This window comes from Oncorhynchus mykiss, chromosome 16 (genome assembly GCF_057628025.1).
Source record: "Oncorhynchus mykiss isolate SJ-2025 chromosome 16, ASM5762802v1, whole genome shotgun sequence".
In the NCBI taxonomy this organism is placed as follows: domain Eukaryota; kingdom Metazoa; phylum Chordata; class Actinopteri; order Salmoniformes; family Salmonidae; genus Oncorhynchus; species Oncorhynchus mykiss.
In genome coordinates, this window is record NC_143037.1 from 35387469 (window position 1) to 35410579 (window position 23111).

The following is a 23111-nucleotide window of genomic DNA, read 5'->3' on the forward strand; positions in this document are numbered from 1 at the left end:
ACCTAACCATTCATCCATGTATTTACATACCCACCTACCTACCCACCTAACCATTCATCCATGTATTTTTATACCCAGAAACCCACCTAACCATTCATCCATGTATTTACATACCCACCTTCTACCTACCTATCCACTTAAGTATTGTGTTTTGTCTGCTTATTTCTACATATAGGAGAGAATATGGGACATATTGTGATTGTTTCATATTCTGATTACAATTTCAAAGTTAGCATATTAAGACAGTCACAGTTCAATTGGGAAACACAAAAACACAAGTCTACACAGAATGGTATTTATTGTGAAAGAATTTCAAATACTGGAGTTAAATTAGTTCTAATAGTGGCACTCACGCACAGTGTGCTGCTTTCCAGGATTAATAGTGTGACATATGAACAGTGTATCTATTATGTCTCGAAGCTGTTCTTAGTAGTTTCCCCGCACTAGTTTCCACTTCTAAGAACATTCAAAGGAGGTAAAAGCCAACATATATGAGAATGGTTGGCACATGTTTTCAAACCAATACATTTGAAATGTAAGCAATGACTGTTGCCAGATGACATTGAACCTCTACAGTGCCTTGCGAAAGTATTCGGCCCCCTTGAACTTTGCGACCTTTTGCCACATTTCAGGCTTCAAACATAAATATATAAAACTGTATTTTTTTGTGAAAAATCAACAACAAGTGGGACACAATCATGAAGTGGAACGACATTTATTGGATATTTCAAACTTTTTTATCAAATCAAAAACTGAAAAATTGGGCGTGCAAAATTATTCAGCCCCTTTACTTTCAGTGCAGCAAACTCTCTCCAGAAGTTCAGTGAGGATCTCTGAATGATCCAATGTTGACCTAAATGACTAATGATGATAAATACAATCCACCTGTGTGTAATCAAGTCTCCGTATAAATGCACCTGCACTGTGATAGTCTCAGAGGTCCGTTAAAAGCGCAGAGAGCATCATGAAGAACAAGGAACACACCAGGCAGGTCCGAGATACTGTTGTGAAGAAGTTTAAAGCCGGATTTGGATACAAAAAGATTTCCCAAGCTTTAAACATCCCAAGGAGCACTGTGCAAGCGATAATATTGAAATGGAAGGAGTATCAGACCACTGCAAATCTACCAAGACCTGGCCGTCCCTCTAAACTTTCAGCTCATACAAGGAGAAGACTGATCAGAGATGCAGCCAAGAGGCCCATGATCACTCTGGATGAACTGCAGAGATCTACAGCTGAGGTGGGAGACTCATTGTAGGTGGGAGACTCAGAGTATATTGCACAAATCTGGCCTTTATGGAAGAGTGGCAAGAAGAAAGCCATTTCTTAAAGATATCCATAAAAAGCGTCGTTTAAAGTTTGCCACAAGCCACCTGGGAGACACACCAAACATGTGGAAGAAGGTGCTCTGGTCAGAGGAAACCAAAATTGAACTTTTTGGCAACAATGCCAAACGTTATGTTTGGCGTAAAAGCAACACAGCTCATCACCCTGAACACACCATCCCCACTGTCAAACATGGTGGTGGCAGCATCATGGTTTGGGCCTGCTTTTCTTCAGCAGGGACAGGAAAGATGGTTAAAATTGATGGGAAGATGGATGGAGCCAAATACAGGACCATTCTGGAAGAAAACCTGATGGAGTCTGCAAAAGACCTGAGACTGGGACGGAGATTTGTCTTCCAACAAGACAATGATCCAAAACATAAAGCAAAATCTACAATGGAATGGTTCAAAAATAAACATATCCAGGTGTTAGAATGGCCAAGTCAAAGTCCAGACCTGAATCCAATCGAGAATCTGTGGAAAGAACTGAAAACTGCTGTTCACAAATGATCTCCATCCAACCTCACTGAGCTCGAGCTGTTTTGCAAGGAGGAATGGGAAAAAATGTCAGTCTCTCAAGATGTGCAAAACTGATAGAGACATACCCCAAGCGACTTACAGCTGTAATCGCAGCAAAAGTATTTTGTACAAAGTACAAAGTATTAACTTAAGGGGGCTGAATAATTTTGCACGCCCAATTTTTCAGTTTTTGATTTGTTAAAAAAGTTTGAAATATCTAATAAATGTCGTTCCACTTCATGATTGTGTCCCACTTGTTGTTGATTCTTCACAAAAAAGACAGTTTTATATCTTTATGTTTGAAGCCTGAAATGTGGCAAAAGGTCGCAAAGTTCAAGAGGGCTGAATACTTTCGCAAGGCACTGTATTTTGAAATATGAAGTGCTGTACTGGTAGTATGGTGAAAAGCCACACACTACTCGTGATCTCCCCTACCATATAGGGGCTAGGAGTTGGGGGGACGAGGTCAAGGGTTGACGGAGCAGAGGACAGCTACTTCTCCCTATACCGTAGGTCACTTGTCGGTCGCTGTGGAGCGAAGAGCATGCTTCTGCCGCCACATGTTGAACACCTACAGTAGGGAAACACAGAAACAAACTCTCTAGCTGTTGTAGCGGGACACTGCCACTGACCTGCTTCAACCACAGTGAGGTTTGATATGCAGTAGCTGATGGATCAACCAGGTACAATCAGAGCCTGTCACAACTCTGCAAATAGAAGACTCTAGGTAGAACGACAGGAGAACCAAAGAACTCTCTCTATACATATAGAGATTTTAGTTGTCATAAAAAAATGTCTATGTTGTAATAACTATTAAAGCATGATGTTAGATGGTTCCTCACCCTGGAAGTAGTCTATGGGCCAGGAGAAACTGTAATCCATTGTTGTTTTCTTTAAACAGCCACCACAAGCGATGGGGGAATGTTTTTTAATTTTTTATGGCCAAACCAAATATGGAGTTGATTTGAAGTAACTTCAAGTGATTTGGACATTATTTTTTTGAAACATGCCCCCAGCACTTCCATTGATTGTTAGCTTGTGGTGGATAAGGTTTGTTGAAGTTTGTAATGGATGTTTAAATGAACTGAACCATGGATTAGAGTTTCTCTTGGCCCATGGACTACTTTCAGGGTGAGGAACAAAGTTATCAAGATTTAAAATAGTGAACTACTCCTTTAACAAGAAACAAAATGACCTTTGGTAAAGTTATAGGCTAACCAGAGATTTTAAATAATGCTGACTTCGGTACAACAAAAGAATAAGAATGGCTAATAATAACTAGTCCTCTATACAAAAATACATGGGAACTTGCTCTGTCTCACCTGCGCAATGAGGGCTTGGTCCAGTTGCGCGGCAAAGGTCTCAGACACCCGGGTTCTGATGCGTCTCTTCCTCCATGTCAGCCACGCCCCCTGCTGCAGTCGGTCAGTGTGCTGCAGAGAGGAGTGGTCACACAAACAAAGGAAACTGAATTACAATGCCTTACACACAGGTAGTAATATGCACTATAAAATATGCAGTAAGCATTCATAACAGCTCATGACAACTTTAAATGCATAAATAATAACCATTAAGTTAAGCGAATACATTACAAAACAGATGGCTCATTGAAAAAGTGTCACTGTAACGTAAGGTGAATCCTAATAAGTCCACTTCTAGAAGTGTCCCAACGAGCGGGACAGCACTTTGCTTTCTTACCAGGGTCTTGAGTAGGAGTGCAGCAGCGGTCTGGTCTCTCCAGCTGACCCACAACACCTGGGTGAGTCTCCTCCGAGCTCTTTTCAGCAGCACACCTAAACGCCACCGCCGTAGACACTCCCTTTGGAAGTGAGAGAAGTGTTATCAAAGGTTTGATTATATTGATTTAATAAACATTAATTTACCTTGCTTACACCAACTACTTTTGTATACAGACTAAAAGTAACATTTGTCTCCGTTCAGATACATATACATACATATACATACAGCCAGCCATGAGACGTACCTCAGTCTAGCCTCCAACTGATTCTTCCTTTCAATGCGTCTGATGCCAATTCTGTTCACCCAACAGGCAAAGTACTTCTGTGAGAGGTGTAGAGATCGTCTTTTATGCAACTGGACCTGATGCAGGTGAAAGACAAATAGGACATTACCTACTTACCTGCTACACATCATAAGGGGGTGACAGCAGGTCTGAAATAGGACTATTGATATTATATGCATCTCTGTGCAGTAGCTAACCATGCAACGACAGAAGGGCTCAATCACTGGTGGCTGGTGTCACTTTAATTTAGAGGACAAGCTCATAGGAATGGCTGGAATAGAATGAATGAAACCTTATCAAACACATGGTATACTGTCCTTCATCAGCTTCCTCTGGACTTAACCCAATAATGACTGGTCTAATGAAAGAATCCAAATCACGTTATCAACTCCATTATGATTCTTCCCAAAGGATACCTCTTGGTGCCAGGTGTGGAGTGATGATCTCAGCAGACGACTCCTCTGCCTGGATTTTGTTCTCTGGACCAGGTCACTTAAGAGATTATGGGACACGGTGCGCCTCCTCCAGACACTGAAAGCTGATTGGGTCTGGTGGGTGCGTAGCCGTGACTCCGCCGTCTGAAAAGTTGACAGGCTCTCCGTCACTACCCTTCGCCAGACCCGAAAAGACCTATACGGGACAAAAAAGACAGCAACGAGATTACCAATTGGGAAGTAAAGGTCTTGACATGCCCACAATCAAAGAATCAAGGGGCAAGCAATGTGATGTATTACAACTTCAACTGTAATGGGGCTAAAAAGTTACAGATGACATGCACTGTATGTGAAGCCTACCTGAAGAGAATGATATTTGGCCACTTGGAGGACAATGGAAGCAGATTCAATAAATACTTAAAGAGGGGACTAGCGTGGTTCTAAATGTTATAGAAATCTGTCAGTCTGTGATGTGGCACGCAACCATTGCTTGATACATGCAACATCTGAGCAGGGGAAAGCAAACTCTGAAATCTGATACCACTTGAAGCTGGGATGTCCCGCCTACACTACCATTCAGCATCCTGGCTGAATGCTACATCACAGCCACTGACAAAGCACACGCCTTCAAACCATTTGGGCTTTCACACTAAATTGTTTTGGAGCTGCTTTCCCCCTTAGTTCGGTTCGTTTGGACTGGTGTGAACACTATCCGCATTAGGGAGCGCACTAAACAACAACAACAACACGGTTCAATGAAAATGGTGTGAACACAGCCCCGACCAAACAGAGGAAAATAACCAGAGGTATGCAATAGGCCTATTATTGGTTGTTTGACTGCGAGCATTTGATTAAATTCAGGCAGTAGTCTACCATAACTTTATCTCTGAAACATTCAGTGAGTAGCAGCGCATTTATTAGCACATCTGATGCAGATTAGGTGAGTTGGGTGCTATAAGTCAGAGGTGTGGGCACGCGTCACATGACTTGGACTCAAGTCGGACTCCAGCCACAAATTTGATAGAAAATAACTTTAGACTTGACTTGGACCCTCGGGACTCGACTTTGACTTTGAGACTGACTTGAAATTCTGGCCCGGTTTTGTCACTCATTTTGTGGCACAGAGTCTCCATGGATTACTCTCCATGCAGCATACCTTTGGTTATTCGATCTGGTCACTAACATAGGCCTATGGTATAGCACCAATTTATTAAAAAATAGAAGTCTAATCTGTGCTTCAGAACCAAAAAATTGTGCATCTTCACTGTTGACCAATAACCAGTCATCAGCATTGTCGCGCAAAGGAGATAAGTGACCAGAAAACACATGCATCCATAGCAGATTGCAAAACTGTATTGAAACCATCTTTGCTAGAACATATTTGGCAAATCTGACCATAACTATCCTGATTCTTGCTTACAAGCAAAAACTCAAACAGGGAGTAGCTCAATACGGAAGTTGTCCGATAAAGCGGATGCTAGGCTACATGACTGTTTCGCTAGCACAGACTGAAATATGTTCCGGGATTCATCTGATAACTTTGAGGAGTTTATTACATCAGTCATCGGCTTCATTAATAAGTGCATTGACTACCTCGTCCAATGGCGGCATTGTGCATGGTGATCTTAGGCTTGTGTGCGGCTGCTCGGGCATGGAGACCCATTTCATGAAGCTCCCGACGAACAGTTATTTTGCTGACGTTGCTTCCAGAGGCAGTTTGGAACTCGGTAGTGAGTGTTGCAACTGAGGACATATGATTTTTACTCGCTACGCTATGGAGATTTCATGGTTGTGTGCTCGATTTTATACACTTGTCAGCAACAGGTTTGACTGAAATGGCCAAATCCACTCATTTGAATGGGTGTCCACCTATTTTTGTGTATATATAGTGCATGTGAGAATGCTGTAGTGCAGTTATTCCCAAACTGGGGTATGCGCAATGCCATTGGGGGTACACCAAAGAAAAAAGTGATTCACATTCAAACAAAAAAAATGTTCTTCATCACATTTACAAACAGTCCATTTATATTTTCCAATGGGGCTGGCTGAGGTTTTTGTCTCGCTTGAGTGGCCTTGTTTCACTGCCAAAAATACAATTAAACCATCTAGTGTTTCAAGTTAAATAACTACACAATGTCAAATACAGGTAGCCAAATAATTAACATCGAATCCCATTAACAGTTACTCTCTGGCAGGAATTCCACTAACGGTCTGTATGTAGCCAAACATAGCTGCTGCTCATTCCGTTTGCTCAAAAATGAATAAATGGTTCAAAAAAGTAAGGCCCATGTCCATAGAGATACATACCAGCTTCTACCAGCAGTACTACACCTGCACCTGTCGACGACACACAAGTTGTTCTGCTTCCACGAGCACATCCAATGCTAGCATCAGTAATACTACATTTGTTGTTAGCCCAGCTAACATGGGCACAGACAGTTGTGAATTTGATGCAACCGAAGAGCTGCTGCCCCATTACCTGGGAAAGCACTGAACAACAGGCCGGGGCATTGGACCATCGAACAGACGCAAAAATGATGAGAACTACATTGATTTGGGGCTCAGTTATATTGGGAGTAGTGCCTTTCCTCAGCCACAGCATGTTATATGTACAAAAGTACTATCTCACAACTCGATGAAACCTTCACTCTTGCGGAGACATTTAGAAACTAACATGCCAGTTTGAAAAATAAAGCGCAGTAGTTTTTTGAGCTTGAATTAAGACGACTTTTGAGAGGCACATGTAGGACATGTATAAAAGCAACAGATACCATTAATAAGAAGGGGCTAGAAGCGTCTTATGGTGAGCTACCGAGTAGCTAGGACAGACAAGCCCCATACTATTGTGGAAGACTTAATTCTTCCTGCTGCCGGGGATATTGATGGGACAATGCTGGGGGAAAATGCCAAAAAACACTTTCACAACGCATCAGTGACATGGCAGGAGATGTTTTGAAACAATTACTGCTTCGCATACAAGCCAGTGAATTATCTGCGTTACAGCTGGTTGAGTCAACAGACATGGTGGTCCTGGCACAGTTCCTGGTATATGTCCGTTATGTTTATGGGGGGGTCAATTAAGAAAGACATCCTCTTCTGCAAACCACTGGAAACCAGGACAACAGGAGAGGATCTTTTTAAAGTACTGGATAGCTTTGTGACATCAAATGGACTTTGGTGGTCAAGATGCGTTGGTATCTGTACTGATGGCGCAAAAGCCATGACAGGGAGACATAGTGGAGTGGTAACACGCGTGCAAGCAGTTGCTCCCAACACCACGTGGGTACACTGCAGCATCTACCGAGATGCTCTTGCTGTCAAGGGAATGCCTGACAGCTTGAAAGATGTTTTGGACACTACAGTGAAAATGGTTAACTTTGTTAAAGCAAGGCCCCTGAACTCTCGTGTATTTTCTGCAGTGATATGTAACGCTTTTACAACATACGCTGGTTAAAAGTATTGATATGTTTTTTTTTCAATTGAGAGCCAAGCTTAAAGTTTTCTTTACTGTCCATAATTTTCACTTGTCGGACGAGTTTCTCACACGACTGGCCTATCTCGGTGATGTTTTTTCTCGCTTGAAGGATCTGAATCTAGGATTACAGGGACTCTCTGTGCAGGACAAAATTGAGACTATGATTAAGAAGTTGGAGCTCTTTTCTGTCTGCATTAACAAGGACAACACACAGGTCTTTCCATCCTTGTATTATTATTTTGTGTGCAAATGAACTCAAACTTACGGACAATGTCAAATGTGATATAGCGAAGCAGGTACTTTCCCAAAACGGACGACACAAACAACTGGAAAAGTTATCCCTTTCATGCCCTGCCTCCAGTCCACTTACCAATATCTGAACAAGAGAGCCTCATTGAAATTACAACAAGGGGTTCTGTGAAAATGTCATTTAATCAGAAGCCACTGCCAGGTTTCTAGATTGGGCTGAGCTCAGAGTATCCTGCCTTGGCAAATCGCACTGTTAAGACACTGATGCCCTTTGCAACCACGTACCTATGTGAGAGTGGATTCTTGGCCCTCACTAGCATGAAAACTAAATACAGGCACAGACTGTGTGTGGAAAATTATTTAAGACAGACTCTCTCCAATACAACCCAACATTGCAGAGTTATGTGCATCCTTTCAAGCACACCCTTCTCATTAACCAGGGATGAGTTAATCAAAATTTTCGATTAACAAATAAAGTTTTATATGTATGATGGCAAAATAAAGAGCAAAATGATTGATTTATTATTTGTGTCCTATAAGAGCTCTGTCACTTCCCTTGAGCCGGGTTGTGACGACAACTCACACTCATTCTTATGTTTAATAAATGTAATAAGTGTGTATGTGTGGCAGGCTTACAATGATTGCGCTGACCCTGGTGCTAGAGGGGGTACGCAGCAGGAGGTTGAATGTTTGAAGGACTATAAAAAGTTTGGGAACCACTGCTGTAGTGTGTGAGAATACTGTTCATTGACTACAGTTCAACATTCAACACCATAGTGCCCTCCAAGCTTATCGCTAAGCTCAGGAACCTCGGACTGTACACCTCTCTCTGCAACTGGATCCTGGACTTCCTGACGGGCAGCCCCTTGGTGGTGAGGGTAGGCAACAACTCATCTGCCACGCTGACCTTCAACACGGGGGCACCTCAGAGGTGTGTGCATAGTCCCCTCCTGTACTCACTGTTCACGCACGACTCCAACACTATCATTAAATTTGCTGACGACACAATGGTGGTTGGACTGATCACTGACAATGATGAGACACAGGGCCTAAAATGTACTTTTTTAGTCCACCAGCCACTATGGCAGATAGATGTAAAAATCTACCATCTACTCAGATTTTTTTACCAGAAATTACACCAAAAAAACAGATGAGCATGCTTTGTAATGTTTCTAAAACAATATATGTATTACTAGTAAGAAGTAATGTGGTATATTGTTTGATTCTATTTTTTGTGACCTGAATATTTTTTTAAGCAAAATAACACAGATGAGACAAATGTTCACCTGCCCTTTTAATAAATCTTCTCGTGACTCCCAAACCCGCATGCGGGAGCGTAATCATCGCCTGAAACGAATTAGCATAACGCAACGGACATAAATATCCCTAGAAAATATTCCTATTCATGAAAATCACAAATGAAATATATTGAGACACAGCTTAGCCTTTTGTTAATCACCCTGTCATCTCAGATTTTCAAAATATGCTTTACAGCCAAAGCTAGACAAGCATTTGTGTAAGTTTATCGATAGCCTAGCATAGCATTATGCCTTGCTAGCAGCAGGCAACCTTGTCACAAATCAGAAAAGCAATCAAATTAAATCGTTTACCATTGATGAACTTCGGATGTTTTCACTCACGAGACACCCAGGTAGATAGCCAAAGTTAATTTTTTCCCAAAATATTATTTTTGTAGGCGAAATAGCTCCGTTTGTTCTTCATGTTTGGCTGAGAAATCGCCCGGAAATTGCAGTCACAAAGACGGCGAAAAATATTCCAAATTAGCTCCATAATATCGACAGAAACATGGCAAACGTTGTTTACAATCAATCCTCAAGGTGTTTTTCTAATATCTATTCGATAATATATCCATCGGGACAATTACTTTTTCAGTAGGACCGATTGGAGTAATGGCTACCTCTGTATTTTACGCGAGAATCTCTCTCGGAGCCACCATGTGACCACTTACGCAATGTGGCCGCCTACGGCTATTCTTCAACATAAATACGTAAAACTACGTCACAATGCTGTAGACACCTTGGGGAATACGTAGAAAGCGTAAGCTCGTTGATGGCACACTCACAGCTCAATAGGGACTCATTGGAACGCAGCGCTTTCAAAACCTGGGGCACTTCCGGATTGGATTTTTCTCAGGCTTTCACCTGCAACATCAGTTCTGTTATACTCACAGACAATATCTTTACAGTTTTGGAAACGTTAGAGTGTTTTCTATCCAAAGCTGTCAATTATATGCATATTCTAGCATCTTGTCGTGACAAAATATCCCGTTTAAAACGGGAACTTTTTTTCCAAAAATGAAAATACTGCCCCCTAATACCAACAGGTTTTAAGTGTGGAACGTTACCGTGGTGACGTGAATCGAGTCATGTTTGTGCCTGTGAGATTGAGTCTGACTTGTAGAATCGTTGTCTTCTCTTCCCTAGCAGTTTAAACTCAAAAATTGATAAAGCTTTGAGAACAAAACAATGTAAATAGACAAGAAACACATGGACAAAGTCCCACTTTTGTAGACTTTAATTTCAAGTAAATTAGACCAACTTTTATGCCTGTGCGCAGCGCTTCTAAAAATGAATCTTTCACTCAGCTCTTCATGTGCGCACAGCACCAAGCCAGGCAGAGGTGGGATAGGTCATAGGATTTGTAGTTATTTTACTTTGTGTGATTAATTGACCAGCTATGAAACAAAATGACAGAAATACTTTGAAAACAGCTACTGAAGCATTTATTTTACTATAAATGTGATAATACTTTACTATTTTTATTCACAAATGCGAGTGAAATGCTCGCACTGTGGAGCCCTGACCACCCGCCAACATGGCTGGTGAAATAGACATTATCCGCCAATGCTAAAATCTACCCACATTTGGCAGATGTTCATTTTAGGCACTGATGAGACCGACTATAGGGAGGAGGTCAGTGACCTGGCAGTGTGGTGCCAGGACAACAACCTCTCCCTCAACGACAGGAGACTTTAATTTAAAGTAAGCTGATCGTGGACTACAGGAAACGGAAGGCCGAGCACGCCCCCATCCACATGAACGGGGCTGTAGTGGAGCGGGTGGAGAGCTTCAAGTTCCTTGGTGTCCACATCACTAAGGAATTATCATGAGAGCATCTTGACTGGCTGCATCACTGCTTGGCATCCGATACATTTTAGTCATTTAGTAGACGCTCTAAACTTGTTCTGAACCCACTGCCCGCAAATCGTCATTACATTTCTTGGGAGTATGCAGAATTACTAGTTATTGTTTATGGCCCTCGTGATAAATAATTACTTTTGGGATTACATTTCAAATTCTATTTTAGTTGGAATTTTCCACATTTTTTGGCATACAAAGTGGGATTGAAATGGATTTATTTGTGATTTTTCTGTCCTTGATCTACACAAAATATCCCATAATGTCAAAGTGATAAAATGTTAACAAATTAAATAACTAAAACAGTTAGTATTCACCCCTTTGATTTTGGGTAACCTAAATTAGTTCAGGGGTACAATTTGGCTTAACAAATCACATATTAAGTTACATGGACTCATTCTGTGTGAAATAATAGAGGTTAACATTATTTTTTTTAATGACTATCCCTTCCTCTGTCCACCATACATACATCTGTAAGGTCCCTAAGTCAAGTACTGAATTTCAAGCACAGATTTTACTACAAAGACCAGGGAGCTTTTCAAATCAGACATTGAATATATCTTTAAGCATGGTCAAGTTAATAATTATGCTGTGGGTGATGTATCAAACCACCCAGACACAACAAAGATACAGTCATCCTGAACTGAGCTGCAGGACAGGAAAGAAACTTCTCAGGGATGTCACCATGAGGCCATTGGTGATTTAAAAAACAACTACAGAGTTCAACAGCTGTGAAGGGAGAAAACTGATGATGGATCAACAACATTGTTGTTACTCCACAATAATGACCTAAATGACGGAGTGAAAAGAATACAAATACACAAGCAGAAAATATCCCAAAACATGGCAAATTAATAAACTTTTGGGCCTAATTCCAAAGCACTATGTTTGGGGCAAATCCAACATAACATCTCTGAGTACCTGCCTCCTTACTTTCAAGCATGGTGGTGGCTATATCATGGTATGAGTATGCTTAACCTCGGCAAAGACGGGAGTTTTTCAGGATAAAAAGAAACGGGATGGAGTTAAACACAGGCAAAATCTTAGAGGAAAACCTGCTTCAGTCTGCTTTACACCAGAATCTGGGAGAGGAATTAACCTTTCAGCAGGACAAAAACCTATGACCAAATCTACACTGGAGTTGCTTACCAAGAAGACAGTGAATGTTCCTGAGTGACCAAGTTACAGTTTTGACTTAAATCTGCTTGAAAATCTATGGCAAGACTTGAAAATTGCAGTCTAGCCATGACCCCAACACCTTGACAGAGCTTGAAGAATTTTGCAAATACTAAATGGGCAAATATTGCGCAATCCAGGTGTGTAAAGCTATTACATTTACATTTGAGTCATTTGGCAAACGCACTTATCCAGAGCGACTTACAAGAGCAATTAGGGTTAAATACCTTGCTCAAGGGCACATCAGCAAATGTTTCACCTAATCAACTCAGGGATTCAAACCAGCGACCTTTCGATTACTGGCCCAACACTTAACCACTAGGCTACCTGCCTGAAACTTACCCAAGAAAACTCACAGCTGTAATCTGCCAAAGGTGTTTCTAACCTGTATTGACTCGGGGGTGAATACTTGTTATATTTTTCATTAATTGTAATTTTTTTATATTTTGAATTTCTTCTACTTTGACATTACAGAATATTTTGTGTAATTCATTGACAAAAAAATCAAAATGTAATTAAATCCCCAAAATCCAAGTGGGGTGAATACTTAAAACCAACAGCCTACCTGCGCATTAGGTGAGCCCGTCCCAGCCGTGAGGCCTCTTGGTGGCGATGGTGGACTCTGAGCCACAGTTGGAAGGCTCTGGTCACTCTGCGGCCCTCCAGCCACAGCCACACTGCCTCCTCCATCTGCCTCTGGCATCTAGACTCTGACCAACACAAACAGGCCGTGTGTGGGTGGGGACCTGGGAGCACTTCAGCACAAAATGGCTGCCATACTTCCCCCATGTGAATGCGACACATTGAAATATGGCAGCATTTCTCCATCCATTCCTTGGTTACACAACCGGATGTGGACCTTTTTATTTCAGCCCTGCATTAGCACACCCAAACCCCTAACTAATTCATCAACAACCAAGCTGATTCCCTTGAATCAGGTTTGCTAGTGAAGGTTAGAACAAAAATGTACACACCCTGGGGAACATCAGGAATGGATTGAGAAACGCTGAAATATGGAACCTTATAGCCACTTGGCTCTCAAACAAAGGCAACATCACATATTAAACAGTCCCTCTGTTCAACGTGTTAGAGAATGATAATCATCACCTTTAGTCCACTTCCACCAGCATAGCAGAACTTCACGTGCCCCTCTCCTCTCTCTCTGTACACACAGTATAGTGACTGCTCTGGATGTGCGCGTCCTCTCCCTCCAGTAATCAAAACACTAAAACAAACACACAGTGGCTACTTACTGATGGGAAAGCACAATACAGATTGAATGAGTCTTGTTAGGTTGACACCAAAGTCATTTTGATTTTGATTCACAAAGATGTCACCTTCCTTTAGTTCCTGCTAAATATGTGAATATGACTCTGTCCAGAAACAACCTCTGCCCCTGCCTATCCAGTGAGAAGTTGTGTGAAATTTAAAGAATTTGATTAGGATTAGAAATATATAATAATAATATATAATATAGTACTGTAAATTCTTTCCTAGCTCCTTTTTCTTGGATTGGCTTGGTGTGGCTGGTTGTTTTCGCCCATAGAAATAGAATGCAAATCATTGATATTGAATTATTTGACAATTATCTAATTCTATGTTTTTTCAGCAGTCCTCTCAAATGTGCATGTGCAGAAAGGGTTAAACCCTTAGGGTTGTGTCTAGATGGGACCTGTGTGTAATAAAGAAAAGGGATGCTGCACCTGACGTTTTGTCCCTCTGTTGAAGTGTTTGAGCGCTATGCACCCTCTAGTGGCCGTTCTCCAGTGGTTCATGGTGACAGCAGTGAGTTTGAAGTGTATGTGTTTCAGTCTCTGCTCCAGGACCTTCAGTCTGTTTCGAGCCTGCTCCAGCTCACTCCTCCAGTGGGTAAAACACAGGGCCACCAGCCTCCTGGCTCTGCCAAGATGGAACCTGGCACCTTTGTGCTTACGTGCTAGTGCAGGGCCGGTGTAGGCTTGCCAGCTCTGGAAAACCCTGCATGGGAGAGAGAGAAGTAAAAAGAGGTGAGAATAATTCTGAATGCTACACAGAATTACTTGTCCAATCCACTCAAACGTTATTGGAGGAATGTCCCTTTGTGATACACAGTACATGGAAATCTGAGAAAAATCAAGTAGCAAACTGGTACTGCAATGCATGGCACACTGCTTTGTTATTGTAGGGGAAAATCGTTTCTTTTCATATTCAAGGACGAATGATTAGTTACATTTTCTCTCTCACACACACACACACACATTGCCTGGCTACCCAAACCCTTGCTCCGGCCAAACGCCACGCCCACGGACTTTAGTTTAGTCTCCGCAATGAGTCTGAAACTGAGTACCTACCTGACGATTTCTAGAACGCAAACACATTCTAACCATTCTGATTGGTCCCAGAAACCGATGGGTTGGGCCAGAGCCAGAACGCACGTGGGTATAGCGTCATTGGCTTTGATACTCTGATTGGTTAGAGATAATCCAATCGCTGATAACTGTGTTTTGCACAACAACCCTCATTTTGACGTCAATACAAACGACTTCAACAACGGCTTTCTCAGACTGAAATATGTAGCGAACATAGAGCAGTGGAAGAATTCAGTTTGAGTCGTAAGGCAGCGCAGCACACACACATTTCCCCATCATCACACCTCTTGCACAGAGTCTGGTTGTGGAATACCAAACTGGTCAGTGAGGACTGATGGGCTGTGATCCAGTAGTAGAACCTCTCTGCGACGTCTCTCCTCTGTCTCTGCTGAAGGAGCTCCGTCGCCCTCTCCTGGTCATCCACGCTCTGCTTGGCGCGCCGCGCCCACTCCCTGCTCAGCACCCTCGCCCGCTGGCACCTAGGGAGCACGCACATGGACGTCAATATGATTATATGACGTGAAACAGCCAATCGTGAAAGAGTATTTAACACTATGTAGTCAACCTTTTTTTGTTTAGAGCTTCGTATTGGTTGATTCTGATACTTTTCAAGTGGGAAACTCGCACCTCGTGCTTCCAAGTCGGAATATGAAAGGTGCGCTAACAGCTCAAACTGAGTCTTCCTGCTACAAATGAGTATGTTGGATGTTCAAATTGTATTATACAGTGTATGGTACATTAGTTATCTTCTGCACCTTAAAACATCATTTATTTGTCTACTTATTTGATATACTTAATACCTGTCTCTCCGTCTGTGCAGCGCCCATCTCCACCGGGTGAAGGAATACCAGGTCAGACAGGTGACGCGGTGGCTGGCTGCCTTGCTTTCGAGTGCCCTCTGTCTCCAGTGGCGTGCTGCTGCCCTGGCTAAGCTCTGCTGGTAGAGGAAACGCTCCTTCCAGGAAGTAAAAGCCGCAAGCAGTGTTCTTCTGTGCCTCTGCGTCTTCATGGCTATGATGGCACTCTGCTCTCTGGCGCTGCGTTGGGCTTGGGTGTGCCATCGCTGCATTAGTCTGAGTAGAAGACCGAAACAACCAGAAAATGTAAGGCATTGACGTTTTTCCACAAGAAAAAGGAAATAACACTCAAATAAAGTAGAGATGAATGACATCACAGTGGCCCTAGATGTGCCATCTAGACCCCAGTACCCCATGAAATAAAACCATATATAGATTCTACAGACCCTACCGAGTACTTCTAATGCCACTTTCACCTCGGCACAAAGACTTGTTTGCTCTAGAAACCAATATGTAATTTAAATACAATGTATTGCATTGGGGCCAATGGAATGGGCCAGCAACACTCCGTATTCCTCAGTCCCCATGAAATGACACCAGATATACATGCAGTGGCCAGTTTATTAGGTACACCCATCTGCAACGCCTCAGTTAAAATGTGCATATGTTTTTTGCACTGAGCTTACTATTAGTTGATTCTGATACTTTCCAAGTGGGAAACGTGGACCTCATCTTTCTACAATGAGTTTCCAAGTTGGACATTTCTGAGTTGTCTTGAACGCGGCATGAGAGCTTCCCCATTCATCTGTGGTTTCACTTTAGGCAATGACAAGCAAAAGCAAGAGAGATCGTGCAGCAGTAAATGTTTCTTTGCACTTCCAACTGAACAATCATTGCGTCTGATATGTGTTTGATTTATTTGGAAATAGGGCTGTGCAGAGGCTCGAAATTACACTCAAATTGTGAAAATTATGATAACGCTCTAATTTCTGTAAGAGCTGTTTAAAAATGTAAAAGCAGCTGCTGGTCCTGCACATTGAAGTATATAAATCACACTGGTCAAAAGGATAATTTTGTGCCACAAACTAGCAGACAACCTCCAACTCCCGCACTCAATCAGAAATATCATCCCAAGCTTCCTCCAAATAATTGTTGTAATGATAGGTTTCACAGTGCAGTTGTTTCCATGTGCCCTATAGAAAAAAGTGAGTGCAGTTTCGTTCAATCAAAAGCCTACATGTAAGGAACACTAGGGCTGACCCCAATTAGTCAACTGGTCGATTGTTTGGCCGTTATGCTGATGGTCGACAGAGATTGTTTTAGTCGAGCAGTAACAAATATATACAGTACCAGTCAAAAGTTTGGACACACCTACTCATTCTAGGTTTTTTCTTTATTTTTACTATTTTCTACATTGTAGAATAATAGTGAAGACATCAATACTATGAAATAACACATATGGAATCATGTAGTAACCAAAAAAGTGGAAAAGCAGCCAACAAGTGCTCAGCGTATGTGGGAACTCCTTCAAGACTGTTGGAAAAGCATTCCATGTGAAGCTGGTTGAGAGAATGCCAAGAGTTTGCAAATCTAAAATGTATATAACAACATTCCAACCTTTTTGTTAGCATTATCTATTCCAAATATGGCATGATACCACTATTTGTATCCATTTGAAATCACTTTCAATGGGGCGACTGCCCTAGAAAGCCTATGTAAATTACGATCGTGAGATAACTACCAATCTATTTTAGTTTCACTGTCCGATCATAAAAAAAAGCCCACTAATTGTTATTTTTACCTTTCCACAAACGGTCTGGTATGTGTTGCTTGATAGGAGCAAGTTAACCCAAATGTATCAAAGAATAGGACATGATTAGTTAGTGGCAAACGTTACTGCCTGCCTAGTGAGCTAGCTAGCAACATTTCAGTTATGACCTATCCTCTTAAATGCGGTGGTCAGTGAATAAACAATGAGTTGAACATATTTCTGAAAATGGACTAGTCACCATTTATTGTAATCATGTCTGACCAGTTGTCTAATATAGCCTGTGTGCCCATGAGCTCCCGACTATAGCTAGCTGCGTCTTTTGACATCCACGATTAGCTAGCTAGTTGGCTACTACCTACATTTTAGTCAGTAGCCATGCTTCTAAATGCAATGGTCACTGGATAAACTAGAAATTAGTTGAACATACGTGGCTGAAAACAAACTAGTAGCCAGTAAGTGTTGTTGTTGCCAATGCTGGAATCATATCTAACCCGCTAGTCACTACCTTCTTAACTCAGTTGCTGCAGAGGAAGGAAACCGCCATAGGAAGTAGTTTGGGGGTGGGGTTGTCTGAACAAAACTTTTTGCCTGCGCTGGCACTGCAGGCGGCTATATATCGGTCCTCTAATAATAATAGGCCCAGTGCACTACTTTTGTAAAAAAAATATCTATCGTTGTCATGACTTCTGCCAAAGTTGGTCCCTCTTCTTGTTCAGGTGGCGTTTGGCGTCACCGGCTTTCTAGTCACCACCGATCCATGTTTCGTTTTCGTTTTGTTTTGTCTATCATACACACCTGGTTTCTATTCCATTAATTATGTTCCTTATGTTCCTTATGTACCCTCTGGCTTCCCTCTCTGTTTTGTGCGTTATTGTTGGTCATGTGGGTTCGTGTTTTTTGCTCTGGATTATTGTGTTTTTCCTTGTTGGAACTTCACTTATATATATATATATATATATATATATATATATATATATTTTTTTTTAATTTTACCCCTTTTTTCTCCCCAATTTCGTGGTATCCAATTGTTGTAGTAGCTACTATCTTGTCTCATTGCTACAACTCCCGTACGGGCTCGGGAGAGACGAAGGCTGAATGTCATGCGTCTTCCGATACACAACCCAACCAGCCGTACTGCTTCTTAACACAGCACGCATCCAACCCGGAAGCCAGCCGCACCAATGTGTCGGAGGCTACACCGTGCATTATCTACAACCTTGGCTAGCGCGCACTGCGCCCGGCCGCCACAGGAGTCGCTGGAGCGCGATGAGACAAGGAGATCCCTACCGACCAATCCCTCCCTAACCCGGACGACGCTAGGCCAATTGTGCGTCGCCCCACGGACCTCCCGGTCGTGGCCGGTTACGACAGAGCCTGGGCGCAAACCCAGGGACTCTGATGGCACAGCTGGCGCTGCAGTACAGCGCCCTTAACCACTGCGCCACCCGGGAGGCCCGGAACTTTACTTATATTTTGAGTAAATTTCGGACTATTACTCATATTTGTGTCCTGCGCCTGACTCCGCATTTTTCCATTTACCAACACCCTCACAATCATTTTTTAAATTCAGATTTTTCGGGGGGTGCTGCATCACCCTCAGCACCCCTACTTCCCACGGCTATGGAAACCACTAAAGGATATCACCATGAGGCCAATAGTAATGTCATAACTCTCCTGTGAAGATCTGAAGGATCAGGTTGCACTGTTGCTCTACAGCACCCTCTCTCTCCTGCAGAGGGAGAGGGGGCTGCTTTATGGAGGTCGTAAAATACGCTGCCTCAATGCTCTGTAGTGTTCAAGATTGGAATGTAACTGTGGAACACAGAGAGACACTTGGACATTAAAAGGTTGAATAATTGAGCAGTATTTCATTTACATCTAAATGTTGTGAAACGTATATGATTAAATATGAAACTATTTGTGAAAAGATGTAATGTGATGTTAACCTTCTATATGAGAAAATTGTGTTCCCTATGAAGCAATAACCAAGTCAGAGGCCATGCCCCGTGAGCACAGAAATTATCTCGGCATCATGAACCGCCCCTTCTCCCAAAAGTGTATAAAAACACTTGTGGCAAAATATACATTTTATGCCAGCGACCCACGGTTTAAGAAATCTACAAATCACTCTAGAGACCAACACATACCGGGTGAAGCTGGTGTGTGAAGTGGTTCAAATTACAACTCTACAAAAGGACAAGACCAGAAAACGTGGAGATCATCCCCACGCTGAAATGGTGAAGAAATCTACAAACTAAAGACCAATTATTCAGGCTGCAGCTGTTTAAGTACTTTAGTCTGGTAAACACAACAGGTCGAATGACCGAATAGTACGCCTGACGTATCCATTACAACAGACACTGTCCAGAGCCCGCTGAGAAAACTACAACCACGAAAGTCCTTGGGACTTCTGGGGAACGCAACCAGAGACTCTATCCAGCAGATGGACCGGTGATCACAGAGAGGGACAACAAAGGCATACAATGATAAATATGTCAATTGCAATTGATTTTCGAATGAGTGGTTGTTCATGCTAAAAGTATTAGCATTTCATGAGTGTAGCCATCAACTGTATTACAGTAAATCCACTCGGAGTTTCCCACTCTTGAGCTGTCCCCAAACCTTTCCTTTGTCTACCAAGCCGTCATATCGGCTTAGTCCACTAGGGACTTTTCAGTGCATCATGTCAGTAACTAATGTATGACCTAATTCTGTGTGTGTTTATGTCATTCTGTGATTGATTAAGTTAGTTAGTAAATAAATAATTAATTTGTTTATGACTCATGGGGCGGCAGGGTAGCCTAGTGGTTAGAGTGTTGGGCTAGTAACCGAAAGGTTGCAAGTTCAAATCCCCGAGCTGACAAGGTACAAATCTGTCGTTCTGCCCCTGAACAGGCAGTTAACCCACTAGGCTGTCATTGAAAATAAGAATTTGTTCTTAACTGACTTGCCTAGTTAAATAAAAATAAAATGATCTATGCAGAGGTTTGTGCAGATATCCAAGTGTTTGCAACATTCAGAATATGACTGATGAGGTAATAATACATTAATAAGTGACTAATTGATAAGCTATGAAAATATCTGAAAAGTTAATTCGGGAATAAGAGACTTGAACTTCTCTAGGGTATTTTGGAATTTGGAATTTTGGATGAAAAGCATACCCAAATTAAACAGCTTTCTACTCAGAAGATAGGATATGCATATAATTAGTACATTTGGATAGAAAACACTCTAAAGTTTCCAAAACAGTTAAAATAGTGTATGTTAGTATAACAGAACTGATTTGGCAGGCAAAAACCTGAGAAAAATCCATTCAGGAAGTAGGAATTGTTTTTGTAGATTTCTATTACAGAATCCATTGATTTAGGACTCAAATTGCAGTTCCTATGCCTTCCACTAGATGTCAACAGTCTTTAGAAATTGTTTCAGGCTTGTATTCTGAAAAATGAGGGAGAAAGAGCAGTCTGAATGAGTGGACCCTGCCGTGTCACAGAGCTTTTTCATACGCGTGACCAGAGAGAGTGCCTTTCTTGTTTACCTTTTATATTGACAACGTTATTGTCCGGGTGAAATATTGTAGATTATTTAGGCTAAAAACAACCTGAGGATTGAATATAAACATCGTTTGACATGTTTCTATGAACTTAAGGATACCATTTTTTTTTGTCTGCCTGTTGTGACTGCTTTTGAGCCTGTGGATTACTGAAGAAAATGAGCAAACAAAACTGAGGTTTTCGGATATAAAGAGAGACTTTATCGAACAAAAGGAACATTTATTGAATAAATGAATGTCTTCTGAGTGCCACCATATGAAGATCATCAAAGGTAAGGGATTAATTTTATCTCTATTTCTGACTTGTGTAACTCTTCTACTTGGCTAGTTACTGTTTGTAATGATTTGTCTGCTGGGCTATGTTCTCAAATAATCGTAGATATGCTTTCGCCGTAAAGCATTTTTGAAATCTGACACAGTGGTTGGATTCACAAGAAGTTCATCTTTAAACCAATGTAAAATAGTTGTATCTTTTCTGAATTTTTATAATGAGTATTTCTGTATTTGAATTTGGCGCTCTGCAATCTCACTGGATGTTGGCCAGGTGGGACGCTATACCCTAGAGAGGTTAAACATTTTCCCGTGGTGCCCCGACTTCCTAGTTAAAGTTACATGATTAGTTGAATAGCGTAATTAAATTACACATATAGAATTGATTTGATAATATACAGTCTTCGCATTTAATGACAGCAAACGCTATGACAGTGACTTTAAAACAGTTAGAGTTCAATGGTTTTGATAGGAGAAAACTGACAATGGATCAACAACATTATAGTAAATCAACAATACTATCCTACATGACAGAGTGAAAAGAAGGAAGCCTGTACAGAATATTCCAAAACATGCATCCTGTTTGCAATAAGGCACTAAAGTAAAACAGAAAAAACTTTGGCAAAGAAATTCACTTTAAGTTCCAAATACAAAGCTTTAAGTTTGGGGAAAATCAAATACAACACATTACTGAGTACCATTCTTCATATTTTCAAGCATTATGGTGGCTGCATCATGTTATGGATATGCTTGTCATTGGCAAAGAACTAGGGAGTTTTTTAGGATAAAAATAAACAGAATAGAGTTGAACACAAGCAAAATCAGAGGAAAACCTGGTTCAGTTCGCTTTTTAACAGACACTGGGAGACAAAATCACCTTTCAGCAGGATAACAACCTAAAACACAAGGCCAAATATACACTGGAGTTGCTTACCAAGACAACATTGAATGTTCCTGAGTGGCCTAGTTTTGATTCAAATTGGTTTGAAAATCTATGGCAAGACTTGAAAACGGCTGTCTAGCAATGATCAACAACCAATGTCGAACAAGCCCAGTAATACAGTGCCACTCAGCAGGAAGCGGTCTGGGGCCAACTTGACAGAGCCTGAAGAATCGTTTTAAGAATAATATAATCCAGGTGTGTACAATCCAGTTGTGTAAAGCTCTTAGAGACTTACCCAGAAAGACTCACAGCTGTAATTGCTGCCAACAGTGATTCTATGTATTGACTCAGGGGTGTAAATACTTATGTAAATTAGATATTTTTGTATTTCATTTTTTATAAATTTGCAAAAATGTCTAAAAACATGTTTTCACTTTATCATTACGGGGTATTGTGTGTAGATAGGTGAGACATATATTTAATATATTTTGAATTGAGGCTAACAACAAAATGTGGAATAAGTCCAGGGGTATGAATACTTTCTGCAGGCACTAATTCTATAACACGATTGGCTGAAACAATAGCCAACAGAATAGCAGTCTTGACTGTGAGCTCACATAGCTCAGGTGAAGACAGGAACTCAAATGGTGGGCTCATAGGTGATTGTAGGACTTACAACAACTTCAGTATGCTTGGTTTTCCAAAGTTTGCCATTCGCTTGTGAGAGGAAGTCCGCTCAAAGACGGACTTCCCATGTTTGGGAGGTTGTCAGCTGTACAAGGTCTGAAAACCAGTGATGCTGTGGCCAATGTGGAGCAACAAGTAGAACTGACAGCTCTCAGGACTGATCCTCCTCAAGACCTGAGGGAGCAAAGTAATTGTTGAAAACGCATACAGAAGACCCCTTGGCCAGCTGAAAGGGCATCGACATCAATGAGTTGAGTCTTGCGATGCGAACAGATCGGCGATGGCCCTTCCGAATCGCGGAAGGGCATATTGGCTATATGCCTTGTCTACCAATATTGTTTTTCTCAGACCATATTATATTTCAAAACTTGAGCTTTGATAACAAAATAGATCAGTTGGTGTAGCACTTGTGAGGCACAGCTGAGCATAAAATGAAATGATTT

General features: G+C 41.5%; 1 protein-coding gene across 1 annotated transcript in view; it reads right to left on the minus strand.

The window, feature by feature from the left end:
• Positions 1 to 281: 281 nt before the first annotated feature.
• LOC110491843 (uncharacterized) overlaps positions 282 to 23111 on the minus strand; it is a 95533-nt gene continuing 72703 nt past the window's right edge. The window contains exons 19-28 of the mRNA XM_090201592.1: positions 15508 to 15780; positions 14992 to 15186; positions 14063 to 14336; positions 13467 to 13584; positions 12925 to 13069; positions 4284 to 4497; positions 3829 to 3944; positions 3543 to 3663; positions 3167 to 3277; positions 282 to 2415 (exon numbers count right to left, since the gene is read on the minus strand). Coding sequence (XP_090057718.1) covers positions 2359 to 2415; positions 3167 to 3277; positions 3543 to 3663; positions 3829 to 3944; positions 4284 to 4497; positions 12925 to 13069; positions 13467 to 13584; positions 14063 to 14336; positions 14992 to 15186; positions 15508 to 15780 — 1624 coding nt within the window. The 3' untranslated portion in view covers positions 282 to 2358. The remainder of the gene's footprint in view (positions 2416 to 3166; positions 3278 to 3542; positions 3664 to 3828; positions 3945 to 4283; positions 4498 to 12924; positions 13070 to 13466; positions 13585 to 14062; positions 14337 to 14991; positions 15187 to 15507; positions 15781 to 23111) is intronic.